We start from the raw sequence: 16,215 nt of genomic DNA on the forward strand, positions 1-16,215 counted from the left end.
AAAAAGTATCTTATAATGCCGTAGTTGAGCGAGCCAGCTGGGTGTTAATTGTGCACTTGGTTTCAACACAAGTTAGGCATGAAGTCCTAAGGTTGCACTTTGACTCCTTTGAAGTGTTCAGCTGTGTCATGCTTTAGGACATTGAGGTCACCTCATGTCATGCTCACCTCCATGCTTTGAGACTGATGCTTTAGATACAGCTTGAAACACATACTGAGTTGATGCTGAACTGCTGTAATCATTCTGCAGCTGCTCTTGGTCAAGACTGTTCAAAGCCTCTGGAGATTCAGGCCAGGTCTACAGTACAAATCTGTATTGGTATAACTATGTCGCTCGGGGTGTGAAAAATCCACACCCCGAGCGACGTAGTTATATCGACCTAGCTCCCCATGTAGACAGCACTATGTCGACAAGAAAGCTTCTCCCTCTGCCATAGCTATCTATCACCTCTTGGGGAGGTGGATTAACTACGCCAACGGCAGAGGCTCTCCCATCGGCATAGGAGCGTCTTCACTAAAGTGCTACAGCGGCGCAGCCCTCAGAGTCTAAACGTTTTGGTGCTGATGGGTCATATCCTCGGTCCATGGGTACCTGTTTATCTCCTTCACATCCTTTGTTCCATCATATTGCCATTGCTGCAATTCACGCGTATGGACTTTTTCCATCTGTAGAAGATGGTGGTGATTTAACAACCTTTTTATAGAGCAATGTGATAGAAATGGCTGAAAGCAATGTAAGAGCTAGGTGTAACTTGTGATTCAGGGTGCTGTGCTAATGCCAGTGTCCCATGCCCTGATGCATCGACACAACATTCTTTGCTTGCCACATGGAATCAAGGGGATGTTTATGGTAACAAAAGAATTCCCTGTTACGTGGCTGCTGCTTAATGAGCCTGAAGACTTTTCAGATACACTGCAGATCTCCATAGGAATTGACTTAAAAGCTACACATTACCACCCCAGAGAGTCCAAGATAGCTAAGGGATACTTCTTCAGCTAGACGATCAAGGATTTCCGAGTTAAGGCCAGTGGAGTGCTTTGAACTTAGGCCACACAGAAGAAAGGTCGCAGCTGCCCATACGCTCAAACCAGACTGAATGAGTGGCAGTATTCCTCATACAACACTAGCTTTTCTGATTTGGCAGGATACAAATGCATTGTGCAAAAGTGACTATGGCAACAAGGAAAACTGCCCATGGTTTGATGCCCATGATTTTAGATGCAGGTTTGCCTTCGTTGGGGAAGGGTTTCCAATGTGAAGACCCTGGCTTGCATAAACAAGTACAAAACTGAGCTATAGAAGATTGAGCTCCAATTTTTAGATTCTCTCCACAGAGATTTTTTTCCTGAGCAAGCCAATTTTAAAGGTCTTGGGTAAAATTTACAGAAGTGACTAGGAACTTAGGAACTGAAATGCCAAAGACGCTTCTAAAGGTGGAATTTAAGTTCTCTTTAAAATGTTACTTCTGGTGTTTTTAAGGTGCTCTGCATTTATGCATCACTGCTAATTGAGACTTATCCCCCTTGGGTTTCAGAGCCTGGGCTTTAGCCTGAAAAGGAATGTCTGTACTGCTATTTTTGACCCCAAGTACATTGGCTCTGAGACTCTCTGCAGCAAGTTGTCGGGTGGTTTTATTTTTGCATTGTAGAGATACCCATAGACTTCTGACGGGGAGAGATCTCCCTAAGTTTCATGTACTACTATACAGTGAGAGTTTAACAGCCCCTGCCATCCTTAGCACTGCAAACAAAATCTGCACCATTCAGAATTAAACGATTTAGATGACAAAACCCTTGCTTCTGAGCTTGGTAAAAGCCCTTTGCTACCAGAGGGAATAGGGGAGAATATACAGGGACTCCTCTGCTCATATACTGCTTCATAGCAAAACATTGTTATGTTCTTTATGGGTTTGTGGCAGCAATGTCTATTAGGAGAAGCACTACAGAATAGCAGAGTCCAGAATATCTTATTTGAAGTACTGTTTCAGCAGAGAAGATTGTTTCCAAAAAATTTCAGCACGTTAGCTCGATTGATTGATTGATTGATTTTAAACACTTAATTTTATGAAAAATACCTAAACTTCTGAAGTTAGGTCATTTTGGGCTTCCTAATGTAAAACTATTACATTGCAAATGGTCTTTCACAATCTGATCTTTCTCTTGGATGTACTGAATCATGTCTTTAGGTACATTTAGAAGGCCTACTCGTTCCAACACAATTTTGCCTGTTTGCACTAATAGAAAAAGAGGACCAACTCAGTATGAAAGTATAGTGAGAATGTGCAGGGGCACAGCTTCTAGTTTCGCTAGAATTTATCATTCTTTAATCTAGAACAATGCTAAAATAAAAATTTGAATGTAAATTTCCTACTGAGAAGAACAAAAATAGAAAGTATTGGGGTTTTTTTTGTGTGGATTTATATTTGGATGGATGGCCAGCTACCTATTGTATCTTTGGAATAAGGTGCATTTATCATTGAAAGTAACTAGCAATAATTAGAGTAAAATCCTTATACATAAAATTATCGTTGCTGTTTAAAATACAATTTCTTGGCTTTTTAATTTCTCTTTGTAGTTGTTGTTAGAAGGTGGGGGAAAAAGGCAGACTCTATAGACCCTGAACACCTTCATTGTTATGGTGTCATAACTGAGGAAATCCTTGTCCAATCATTTTACATTTGGTAGCACCATATCTGCATTAGTAAAGGTTTGCAAGAATAGCTATATCATCAGATCCTCCTAATAGAGACTCAGTGTAGCTTATTTTGCTCGCTGAACATATAGGATTGAAGTAATGTAGTCCAGAACTTTACAAACCAATATTTTTGCTTGTTTGTATGGATGGGTAGTTTGGAAAGCAGTGGACACTTCATATCCCAAAGAAAACTGGCATTCAATTTCATGCTTCAGGACATAAGCTGACATTGCCACTGGGGTCAAGGAGTTTCTTGCTCCACCCACTATTCCATCCCATAGAACATTGTTCAGCATGGGTATTCTGCTTTCCTGTGAAGCATTGGTATGACCACTCACCTGGACTTGCAAATGTCCCAGTATGTTCCCAATGCCATGCAAATGAAGAAAATTGCTCTGCTACTTCAGATATTTCTTAGTTGAGGAAAGGTTATAGAAAGAAAAGAGGAGTCTTAAATGGAGCTGCCTTTTAGTCATCTGTATTGAACAAGAAAAGGCTTCATTCAGGAGTGTATGAGGAACAGAAAGGATGTCTCCATAGTGGTCAGTTATTCTAATATCCTGTTCTGTATGAAGCAAAGCTTCATTTAAGCCCTGTGAGAGTGCTAGTTTGCTTAGTAATTGTCTTTCATGGGAGAAAAGGGTATTTCCTGGTGACTCACCCTGTCCTACCTTTCCTTTTGTTTCTAGGTACCTGGTGACCCACCTCATGGGGGCTGATCTGAACAATATTGTGAAATGTCAGAAGCTCACAGATGACCATGTACAGTTTCTTATATACCAAATTCTTCGGGGTCTGAAGGTACTTGCACCAGTCCTATCAAAATACTGGGGAGATGGAAATTCCTGAAGTGTACAATCCTACTTAAAGAGATTAACATGAATGGATTGTGGAGTTTATTCACTCTCTTAGTGAATGTAGGGTAACCTTCTGTTGGCCTTTCTCCTGTCCACTTAATGATTCAGTATTGTTATAGTGCTCCACCAGTGTGAAAACATTCTCACATTGCCCATAGCAATGGGCTGAGTCTGGAAGGTTATGAATAAGAGCTGTTCTGTGCATAGTGGAGCTTTTATCCCTGCAGTTTATATAATTATTCTAGTTTCATTGTTGATAACAGTGAATTCTTCAGTGTCTGGAAGGAAACAGACTAAGTATGAAACACCTTTGTGCATATGACCCATGGAAGGCCTATGCACCACTTAAGTCCGACTTCATTCCTACTGCAAATGAATTGGGGCGGGGGGCGGTTATATGCTGTAGTAGTAAGGACATGGGAGGATGTTTACTCATACTGATCTGTAAAATATCTGTCATCTTGTGTTACAGTACATCCATTCGGCTGACATAATACACCGAGTGAGTATTGGTACTAGGATAACTTTGTTTAAAATGTACTGAAATCAATATATTTAAAAGGTGTGACATTGAATCTATTCATCACAGCACCTGTAGAATTGGGATGAAAGCTGCTGGGTAATATTGCAGGAAGTGGTCTAGTAGTGGGAAAATGATGTTAAGATTCCTGGGTTCTGTTCCCATCTCTGCTTTGCCTTGCTGTGTCTTTTTGGGTAGGTTGCATTACTCCTCTCTTCATTACCTTAATAGAGGTAGTGAGGCTTAATTAGCCTTTTATGAGAGAATCTTGAAAAGACTAACTGCTGCTTATACAGAACGCCTATGAGAACAGGAGAAAACTCAGTAAAAATTGGCTCTAGAATGAGACTCCCCTTCCCCCCACTATAAAAAGTTGCATTCTTATCTGAATTGTTGTTAATGCCAAATGCAGACAATGCATAGCCTCTGCCATAGCTGCAGCTACTACATTATTACGCAAGACTGATGCTAATATCGTTTCCTTCTTTTTTAGGACTTAAAACCTAGTAACCTAGCTGTAAATGAAGACTGTGAGCTGAAGGTAATCTGGCGATAGTATGCACTTAGTTTGGCTTGTGATTTGAGTAGTTATGGTGAACATTGAAGATGCAGAACTTACTTAAGCAAATCAGCTTCTTAATAGCTCAATTTAAAATGCCTGGAATACTTTAGTCCTCACCTGTTGTATGTTTTCAAGGGGCTGAAAGGAGGTTTGTGCTAAACTCCAATTTAACTTTTTATGTGTTGTGTGAATTTAGTGCTCATGAGAGTAAAAGCTAACAACTCTGGCTTGGAATTGAGCACAGTACAGTTAGAGGCAAGTTATGCACACACAACTCTGCCTCAGTGCTGATACTTGAGGCCTATTCTATTTTTGTCTAGTGCCTTAATTTGTGTTCCATAATCTACTCTTTGCATCGTTCCATCCAGTTCTTTCTCCACCCAGTCTCAAAACTGCCTGATTATTTGTTCTAAAGAGTTTGGGTTTCATTTTTCCATTGCAACCATGTGCGGCTTTCTCTTTTTTTGTTCTGCAGATTCTGGATTTTGGTTTGGCCCGGCACACGGATGATGAGATGACTGGGTATGTGGCTACCAGGTGGTACAGGGCTCCTGAGATCATGCTGAACTGGATGCATTACAACCAAACAGGTACACTAGCAGAGGAGTTCTCCGACATTTTTATAGTGTAGCTCTCATCTTGATAGGGATTTATGGACACACACACTCCTTCCATTTGTAAGTGTGCAACTGGGGCAACTATAGCAACTGTACTTGAGTAAAGCTGAATGGGAGGAGGCAGCATCGTGTGGCCAGCCAGCTGTCCATGGACCACAGCATGAGTGTCATTACATTAGCATTCACAGGATTTCATTTAAATAATTCACTTACAATTCTTGAGTGTATAATGAGCAAAATATCCGTCGTCATAGATATTCCTCTCATTTTGCCAGGTCATGACTTCCTATAGGGATAGATAGTATAAATGTGCTCCTTTGATTGCATACCTCTATTTTCTTTTTCTGTTCTCCTGTCACCTTCTCCTCTTTACTTGTGTATACATCCCCCTGGATGGTTTTGTGGCCTTCCTTTTCCATCTGTTTCCATTTGGGTATGACAGGGGTAAGACCAGGCCCTTTTGTAGCTGTGCAAATCCATCCCACAGACATCTGCCTGCCTTGAACAGGCTTTTCCCTCTTCCTCTGTGGACTTTGATGTCTGATGGGCATTATGCCCAGCTGGGGAAACTTTCATCTAATTTGGTATTAGGTTTGCTTCGTCAAGTGTCAGCTGAGGGTGACGGAACATTGTTGGCTGGCCTGGGACATGGTATAAGTTGTATTTAATGCCAAAGCATGGACTTATTTCTACTTATTGATAAAGGTAATTCTGTTGAGATTTTATTTTTCCTATACTACATTTATCTTTTTGTTTTTGTTTTGTTCAGTTGATATTTGGTCAGTGGGGTGCATTATGGCTGAGCTCTTGACTGGAAGAACATTGTTTCCTGGTACAGACCGTATCCTTTTAAAAACTTTATTTTCTCTTTTGGAATGTAAATTAGAGCTCTTCACTTTCACCCATTTCACAAGAAAATAAAATTTTCAGTGATGACTTCTTGTGCTCCAGACATGGCTAGGTGTATCCCACGTGAGAAATCATTACTGTGCAAAAGGAGGCAGAACTCTTTCTCTTCACTGGTGCCTGCCATTACTAGAACTATCTTGTTGTCAATTGCTGGGAGTCCCTCGCCTTGTCAGTCTGACAAAAGTATTGGGTTTGGTCAATGGCACAATATGCCCCATATCCCTATTGCATCCTGCTTGTGCTTATTGCAGATTCTTTACAAGTATAAAATATCCCTTATTTCTCAGTAAGGTGACCTTCCCTGTGTGTTTAAATGGGGTGCTATTAAAGCAGCGATTCTCCTGCTTCGTTAGGCCAGGGATCGCTTGCCAATTTGTTCCAAATATCCAGCTCCCTTGTCAGACACTTACTAATTTTAATCAGATGGGTTCAATTCCCCCTTTCAATGCTTCTGACGAAGTGGGTATTCACCGACGAAAGCTTATTCTCCAATACGTCTGTTAGCCTATAAGGTGCCACAGGACATTCTGTCGCTTTTTACAGATCCAGACTAACACGGCTACCCCTCTGATACTTGACTACAAGAGAGGGTAATTTGTTAGGGGACGAATAAATCCTTTGCAGGAGCATCTAGAACAGTGGTCACCAACCGGTCGATTGTGATCGACTGGTCAATCCTAGAAGATCTCCCAGTCGATTGCGGTCTTCAGCGGTGCAATGTGGCTACCGCTAAGGCAGTCTCCCTGCCTTCCCCGGCCCCACACCGCTCCTGGAAGCGGCCAGTGCAGCCTGGGGCGGGGGTCTCCCTTCGCGTACCGCTCCTGCCTGCAAGCACCGCCCCCACAGCTCACATTGGCCGGGAGAGCTGCGGGGGCAGTGCTTGCAGAGGGGCAGTAGGCAGAGCCATGTGCCCGCCGCAGGGGCATGTTGGGCCCCTTCCGGGAGTGGTTTGGGGCCGGGTTAGGCCCTTAGCCTCGCTGCATCCGCCACCAACCAGGAGCCTCCAGAGGTAAGTGCTGCCCATCAGGAGGCCACACCCCAACCCTCATCCCTGAGCCCCCTCCTGGAGCCTGCATCCCGAACCCCAAGTCCCACCCTATACCCCCTCCTGCACCCCAACACTATGCCCCAGCCAGGAGCCCCCTCCCAGAGCCAGCACCCCATACCTCCTACTGCACCCAGACTCCCTCCCAGAGCCCTCACCCCCTCCTACACTCCAACCCCCTGCCCAAGGCTCAGCCCAGAGCCCCCTCCCACACTGTGAACCCCTCGTCCCAGCCCAGAGCCCGCACGCCTTCCTGAACACCAAACCCCTGCCCCAGCCCAATGAAAGTGAGTGAGGGTGAGGGAGAGCAAGCGACAGAGGGCGGGGGGAATGGCGTGAGCGGAGCAGGGCATCGGGGAAGGGGCAGGGTAGATCCTGGGTTGCCCTTAGATTCAAAAAGTGATCTTGGGCATAAAAAGGTTGGAGACCACTGATCTAGGAATATGTTCCCCAGGGAATTAGAACAAAAAAACTACTATTTGGAACAAATTGGTGTGTTTCAAAGAAAAAAATAAAACTTTAGTACAGCCATTAAATTACTAGGGATAAACATCATCCCTGGCAGAAGTGATTGAGTAACATCTAAATATAGGGATGGATTTTGACAGAGATTAACCACCTTTCACCAAAACTCCCCCCACACCACACACTCGACTGCAGTGTGTCTGCATAAGCACTAACATTTACATCTATTTACTGGAACATATTGTCATTCAGTTTTCTATTAATGTTTAATATGTTAACTTACTATTTAAGATGTAATCTTGGAAAGCACTTTCCTAGGTCTTAAAAAAAACAAAACCCAATTGCTTTTTTCCTTTCATTACACTTGTCATTTTCTGTTGCATGTTTTCTCTTCCTCCTTCAGTGTGTCTTACTGAATAGTAAGACACACATCCTTCTTCCTCTCCTTGCTTTGCATTATCTACTTCCTTTCCTTCCCTGCTAACTGTGATCTCACTCATTCCTCTAAATTTGCTAAATATGCTCTCATTCGAAATCAGTCATCATCTCCTTTTCCTCTCCCCTCTTTTCAGTTGGGCTACTTGATCCCCAGTTCTGCTTCTCTCTCTCTCTCTCTCCCACCCTCCTCTTTGTCTGGAGTCTAGAAGAGAGAAATAGACAAAAACTACCTAATTGCTGGCAACCAATTTATCAGGTGGTCTCGCTTGGACACTTGGCTTTTTGCTGCAGAAAAAGAAACCAGAATAGCTGTATCAGCAAAAATATCACTGCTGTTGACATTTGACCCTGGAAGCACTGGCACCCTGAATTCAGAATATAAACAGGAGAATACTGATTCAGAGTCTCTAACAAAGGTTGCTTATACTTCAGATGATTCAGATGATGTCTCTTCTGCCAGATGTAACCAAAAAAGCTGCAAAGACATGTAATTAAAATGTCTCAAATAGGATTTGTAATATAAGAGAGGCAGAGTGGCCTAACGGATAGAACACTGGACTGGAACTCAGGGGAACTGGGGTTGCCATTGGCCTTCTGGGTAACCTTGGGCAAGTAACTTCAGCTCTCTGTGTCTCGTTTTCCCCCTCTGTAAACTGGGGATGTTACTTCCTTTATAAAGTGCTTTGAAATCTACTGGTGAAAAGTGCTGTATAAGAGTTAGATGTTTTGTTAAATGCCAGGAAATACATCTCAGTGTGTACTTTACTGTACTGAGCAAAATAGATAAATCTCTCCTTCCAAGTCTGAGAGACTTTCCTCTGACTTTTTAAAATATGCATTATAAGTGTATAACTACTGTGCAAAATCAAGTTTGATTTTAGGAAATCCTGTCCTTTCCCTGTGTCATGCTAAGGTGCTTTACTAGTTTATATATTTCCTGCAGATACTTGCAATTCTTTGTCTTGAACGCTTGCATTCTTTCACACATGTTGATAATTTGTCACATCATGATGCTTTTCTCCTAATCAGTGCTTGATTTTATATAAAGGTATTGAGGCCTTTCCCACACCTCCTCCACAGATATAGAAAGCCTTTAGTAGTTTTTTGAGCATTGCCTGCATGGATTCCCACCTTAAGTAACATGCATATCCTATGCACGTGAGGCTAGCATGTTCTGGAAAACAGTTTCTGTTGGAGGTTATGTGTGTACCTAAGCCTTTACACCTCAGGCCAAAGATATAAAAGGGGGCTAACACCCTCCCAAACTTTGACTTGGTCCTGCATAGACAGCAACAAGGAACTAAAGGTAGTGACACACCCAGATCTTCTGCATTTGTTAAGATCAGTGCCCTGAGCTCCCAACGTGTTCAGCATTGGGGATTTATTATTCAAGAGATTAGCCATAGTTTCTATAATTATATGTACAGTGGGAACATTAAGTCTCTAAAGTGTTATCTTTGTCTTGGTTACCTCTGGGGTGAAACTCAGAGATCAAATGTGTGAGGTTCTAAAGTTAGTAAAATCTTTTTTGATGAGGGAAGAGTTGTAGGGAAATAATCAACAGATGCAGAAAATTTTGGGGTGATGGGAATAAGTTCAAGGGCTGTAATTGACCAAAAACCTTAATTTCTCACTGACACACAATCAGATTAATCATTCACTGTCCTCTTGAAATTCAGTCATCTTCAGAAAATGAATTAAGTGATTTCAGATCTTTGTAATCTTCCCTTATGTTTAATACTAATATTTGTGCTTTTACAAGCATATTTTCCCATTGATTAAAAACATTTTTATCACCGCTTTTTCAATGTGACTGATCCACACAAATAAGAGAGGAAGCTGATTTGCTGTTTTCTCTGTACAAAGTACTATCATGTGCAAAAGGAAACAAACATTTCTTTCACTGTTGGGAATCTTGGACGTTCATTATAACAATATAGACAAAATTATATTTCTCTGACTGTTAAATTGACTGTATTCCGTTAAATTCTGTGATGAATATATATATAATTTTTTTGCCGTCCAATCACGTGCTGTTCTACAGAATTTTCATGTTGAAAATGAACCAGTTGGAAATTACATGGTCTCTTGGTACATTTTGCTCTGCTTGTCTAGCCTCTCAAGTATTCTTTGGACATGCTTTGCTTGGATAAGCTCCTGTAATCTTGCAGTGTCTGCTGATGATGATGATGGAAGATTGATTGTTTTCTGCATTTCAGGATCATTGGGACTTGAGTCCTCGGAGAGCCTGTGGCGATCCCTTTTGAGGTTTGCATGCTCTGCTTTCCCTTTCCATACACTTTTCTTCTTGTGAGTTTTTGTGTTTTGTTTTTGTTTTCCTTTTGCTTTGTGTGTTTACTAACTTTGTTAATTTGGTGTGTAAATGTTCAGCGTTCACTTCACTCTGGCACCACTTGCCCCGTTAGTTAAGGCTATGCTTGTAATTCAGTGGGATACAGATGGTAGGCCTAAACTAGATGGAATAGTTTACATGTTTGCATGCTGCAATGTCCACTCAGCACGTTAGTTTTGCTTTTGGGAGCTACCAAGGTACTTGAAGTGTAATACATTTTGGAAATTTCTAGTAACTTCTAATACCTTGCTGTCTCCTGAGAATAGGGTTGACACGGCAGACAGCACACTGTGCAATAGCGTCATCTGTACACCTGTGTTCACACACCAGATCAAAGCCAGCACTCTGGGTTTGTTGTGAATGGGTAATTCAGTTAAGGAGTTCAGACCCTAGCACTATTGCAGTTCTTTTTTTATCATCTTTTCTTTTTATCAGGTAAGATTTAAAAATAAGAGGATCTTAAAATTTAGACACAGTAGTAAATATTTTTCTTTATTTATAAAATTACATACTGGATCTATTTTTCATAAAATAGATCAAATCATCTTTGTGAGTGCCAAATAGTTATTGAGTTTTTAAAGTGTAACTACCAAAATAAAAAAATGCTTCTGACTTTCACTTTAGTTCAGTTCTTTCACACTTATAAATCAAGCCTTTTTTGCATCTTAAAATAACACTGGGCAAATTTAACATTAATACTTCACATTTCTTTCAAATACTTGGTCTTATCTAGATTAGGGATATCTGTGCAGGTGTATCCACCCAGGTTCGAACACACTGATGTAGACTTCCCTAAATGGACATGTCCTGCATTTGTAAATTATACATGGGTATCTTCTCTTGCAACCACAAGAGCACAGCAATGCTCTAGTAGTTTAGGACAAAAAGTGAAGATCTTGCTCAGCTAAAACTTCAGGGAATATTTAGATCTTTCAGAATACTTTTGACATTTTGAATTTACTCAAGACATCCAGGACATTACTGTTTCGCTTAATAAAAAGTCATGGAGTCTTTAATGATCACAAGTGGTCATGGCCTCTGTTTTGTCTTTAGTGACTGACTATTATACAGGAGGGTCCTATGATCCTTTTAGGTCTTAAACTCAATGAATCTATATGCACAGCAACTATTCCCATATTTCTTAATGTGCATAAACATACACACTTCATTCTGGCTCTATATTTCAATTTCAGTACCATACTGTCTCCTTTTGGGTAATGCATTTTAAATAGCGGCCCAAATCCATAATTCTGATAGTCTTAAGCTTGATTTTGAAACACGCTTAAAAAGGAATTTAAATTTAAAAAATACAAATAAACCAAAGAATATCAAATCAAAATGAAGGCATGCAGGCAGTCCTTAGCTTGCACAAATGTTTTTCTTGCAAAAGAGCATGAGTGAAGGGTATAATGGCTGTCTTAAATTGACTTTCATCAGGGCCATTTAAATATAGCTGATAGTATTAACTATAGCAGTCTTCTGCTAATTATATGACAGAAATCTCTGATTCCATTATAAGTTTTGATGCCTAAGAGTTTGCAGTTCAGTGATTACAGGTACATGTATGTGATCATTAGCTGTAATGTTTGATTCAAACTTGATAAACAATCAATTTAATCAAAGTGAACTTTTTGAAAGTGAATGAAACATCAACTCATCTGTTTGTCAAAGTATATTATAGCATAGATTTTTCTATCCATTTTAGATGCATTTATTGTAGACCAAGCTTTAGTCAAAGTATGGCTTTAACAAGTAGAATTGGACTTGCAATGAGTCCCTAATATCAGCAGATGCATTTTAGTAGTACAAGGCTCGTTTTAAAAATAGCTATTTGAAAAACAACCCTTGGGCATAGGCAAAATTTAATTTAAATGTTTCCACCACTTGAAGACTTTTGTAGTAAGAATTGTACTCTAATATATGCAAAATGCAAGTTGTAAGAATACTTTGTAGTAATGTATGCTTTGTGGCATTTGAGTAAAGAGATGCCATGTAGTGAGATACAATTGCAACTGCATTTATGAGATCAGCATGGCATTGTTTCCCTTGTGGTGAACAATGCTGCCTAAAAAGAAGATTATCTTGTATTTAAAGAAAAACCCAAAACTATGTTAATGCAATTTTAAGAGTATGATATTCCAGAAACAAACTTGAATGATGTAGTCTGAAATCACTAATGGGATTTGGACAGCAGCATACTAGAGCAATTTAGAGATGGAATAAGATTGCTCCCAATTTTTAAAAAAGTTGATGTCCAGTCTGGCTCTTTATTCTTGTGACTATCAGACCTGTAACAGTATTTTAACAAGCGACAGAGAGTCCTGAGAAGTGGGTATTCACCCACGAAAGCTTATGCTCCAATACTTCTGTTAGTCTCTAAGGTGCCACAGGATTCTGTCGCTTTTTACAGATCCAGACTAACATGCCTACCCCTCTGATAGTATTTTAACAGATTTCTCCATGTACATTATTTTAGATTTCTTAAAGATTTATTTTCTGCCTTTTCAAAGAGAGCAGCTCAGTTGTCTAAATTACTTGATAGTAGCTCTGTTTTGGACTGGGCATTGTGTCCATTCTAGATCAGCAGTCCCATTGGAAGCACAAAGCTTTTCATCATACAGATATACAGCTTTGGGGACTTTCAGGCCCTATTTTTGCAAAGCTTCTGCCTGTTAGTTTGTTTTTGTTTTATTTTGGCAGCAGTGTTGAAACAAGATGCTGTAGTCCACTTCATATTTTCTAAAAGAAGCCAGTAGGAAGTAAGCACCCTCTGCTGGCTATGTTGGCCACTTTAACGTTCTGCAGTTTAGCGTGCAGCATGGGAAGTGGGAGAAGGGTGCAGCAGATCAGTTTTTAGGTTGCTAGAACAACTCTAGACAGCAAGCAAGTTCCAGTCATTCTGTGACATCCGGAGTTTGTCTCAAGTGGTCAGACTGTCTCAGCAGTCAATTGCAAATGGCTATGTATTGTTGCATACTAGCACCTACACTTGCCAGCCTTCTGTATTGTTGCATACTAGCACCTACACTTGCCAGCCTTCTGCTTTACTGCATCTATTACTAATGTGCTTAATATTGCTAGCTACTAAAGCTCTGGGTGGATGTTAAAGGGTGGAGTGAGCATGTGAACTAAGCCTTGCCGGTGAGACAAAAGTTTTGTCTTCAATGTCTGCTGTGCATTGTTCATGGCAGTCAAGTGTAAGTGATCAACTCTGCTCAATGCACGTGTGCACATTTGTGGTCCAGTTGTTTAATGTAAATGATTTAGACACAAGTGCATCGTGTGGGGATGTTTAACTTTATACAGAAGGAATGTATAAAGTTTGCTTTAAATGACTATTCAGATAAGGTCTTGTTAGACCTTAACTCTCCAGCTTCATTAGGCTGATACTCTGAACTTTTTTTTTCATTTTGATTTGTCCCAGCATTTTCCTTTATGGTTCACCATTAGATATTGATCAGTTGAAGCTCATTTTGAGACTCGTTGGAACCCCAGGGCCTGAGCTTTTGAAGAAAATCTCCTCAGAGTCTGTGAGTTTATACTTTGATTGTAATATCTGCCCTTTTGGGAGTCCGTGTGTTTTCTACCTCTGTTCTGCCCTCTCGTAGTCTGTCTGTACCTTGTGATCTTTTTTCTGGATTTTTGGTCTTTTCCTTTTTTCATTTTTCTCTCTTGGGGTGTCCGTGAGTTCATATTTTGCCTGAGATCTCTTCCTCCTGCCCTACCCATGGTGTGAACTCCTCTTTCCCAGCTCACTTTACGTTTTCCTGACTACTTTTTGTGGATCTGTACTTCACAAAGGATCACACGGGCAGACACTACTGGAGAAGCACCACTTATGGTTGGGATCTTGGGACTTACACCAATCACTGTTTCTCCAGATTGCCTGTCCAAGGGACTCTCTATGGGCAAATGATCCCATCCAAAAATGAGCATGACATCTAAACATGTGCAATTTCTCTATGGGAGTTTGTGTGTTCTTCCCAAAGCAGCCTTTCATCTGACAGCAGAATGAGCTGCTGCCACCACTGAGACTTTTGTTTTCAGAGCATAAAATCCAAACGGCATTGCAGGTGCTAAATTAGGAAAGAGATGGCCACTACGGAAGAAGTGCACAACCAGCCTAGCTACTTCAGACAGTCATGCTGTGCTAATGGATGTGTTAATTTTCACTGTACTTTTGCCAGCATGTATCTATGACCACTGAATCTTTATTTAGACAGACTCCTATTTAAATGATGACCAGTGTCTTCAGTCTTTCCTACCACCTTTGCCATGTACAAATGTTTGTTCCTGGATTATGAACCTCTTTGGGGAGGCAAAGTATAAAATAAATCACACTTAATTTTACCTGTTCACAAAATTAAAATGCACAGAAGTTACACCAAGGGGATATTCCAATTTTTTTTTTTTTAAAGAGAGTATATGGGGAAGGGGGGGGAGTAGCAGAAGGTAATGGGTTGCTAATGCATAGTAAATACTGATGTAATGAACTGGCTTGCAGGTTTCTAGTGGCAAGCTGCAGAAAAATGGTATTGAGGTACTTGTTAAAGAATCAGAGGATCAGTTTGGTGAGGGATGAGTAGACTATTTCATATATCATATATGTGGGAGCAGGAAAGGTTTGACCTCTGTCAGACATGCGAGAAGACAGATGAGGCCAGAACTGAACAGGTCAGGTATAGGGAGAGCTAGATCTCGGTGGCCAAGGGATGTCCTGAAGATCCGGTGGGCTGAAGCATTGTGAATCAACAGAACTTTGGGTGTGGGTAAATTTGGGGGAGGACATAAAAGGACTCACAGTAAGGCATGAAATCAGTGAGCAATTCACAGAATGAGTATCACTGTAGCTGTCATTTTATTGAAGTTATAGTACTCAGACTTGCAGAGTTGCAAAGAAAATGTATCTTAGTGACTGCAGTATTACAAATCTGAGAAGTGAACTCATGTTCAGAATTGAGATGAGCTAGATAGATGTAATTAATGGTATTCCCCTTGTCAAGTAAGAGGATAGCCATCTTTTATGGTGATTGAAGGAAGTTAAGCAAGAATTGAGTGATGTGTTCGAGCAGGTAGGCAGAGTATAAATTGAGAGAGGACACTTTGCTCAAGTTTTCACTGACCTCAACATAAAAATGGTACTGGAATGTTTATGAAATGCTGAACACTAGTAAGGGGAGGTAGATGGAGAGGAGAAGAGGGTTGAGAACAAAGCCTTGTTGGATACTTCTATAGTGGTGTAGTATTGTCTCCTTTAAGTAAAGCAAAGCCTGGGGTGCAGATACACCAGAGGTAGTGTTCTAGGAGTATGGTATGGTCAGTAATGTCAAACATTACATTATGGTCAAAGACTGAGGGGATGGTGCAGAAACCAACTGGCATTCATGGATGCCTCACATGGTGAAGCTATTGAAGAGATGACATTTTTCTCCAATATTGTGCTGAGATAGCTAATAGCAATTTGATTTGGTGGGTTTCTTTGTGATGTGATAGCTGTGGTTTTTAGCATGACAGGGATAGTTATGCCTATGGGAGTCATGAAGAGATGTAGAGATATGGTCTCTAGAGTGGAGGTGGCAGTTTTAGAGTGAGCAGTTTTGGTGGGGGAATATTGGCAATTTTAGCAGGAGCTGGGTGGAATTTAAAAACTACATCACAATTTAAATGAATATGTGGGGAAAACGGCATGAAAATGGCAATATATCTCCTTCAGGAAAAGCCTGAATAAATATGCCTTGCAGGATCTTGAGAAGAT

General features: G+C 40.7%; 1 protein-coding gene across 2 annotated transcripts in view; it reads left to right on the plus strand.

The window, feature by feature from the left end:
• The window catches only part of MAPK14 (mitogen-activated protein kinase 14), a 52,011-nt gene that overhangs the window by 28,151 nt on the left and 7,645 nt on the right, over positions 1–16,215 (plus strand). Inside the window, exons 4-9 of one of the 2 annotated variants that reach the window (XM_054024935.1) lie at positions 3,384–3,495; positions 4,024–4,053; positions 4,565–4,612; positions 5,109–5,223; positions 6,020–6,091; positions 13,911–13,990. In XM_054024935.1, the coding sequence (XP_053880910.1) occupies positions 3,384–3,495; positions 4,024–4,053; positions 4,565–4,612; positions 5,109–5,223; positions 6,020–6,091; positions 13,911–13,990 (457 nt within the window). The remainder of the gene's footprint in view (positions 1–3,383; positions 3,496–4,023; positions 4,054–4,564; positions 4,613–5,108; positions 5,224–6,019; positions 6,092–13,910; positions 13,991–16,215) is intronic. The other variant, XM_054024936.1, reaches the window with a different exon arrangement.

This window comes from Malaclemys terrapin, chromosome 4 (genome assembly GCF_027887155.1).
Source record: "Malaclemys terrapin pileata isolate rMalTer1 chromosome 4, rMalTer1.hap1, whole genome shotgun sequence".
In the NCBI taxonomy this organism is placed as follows: Eukaryota; Metazoa; Chordata; order Testudines; family Emydidae; genus Malaclemys; species Malaclemys terrapin.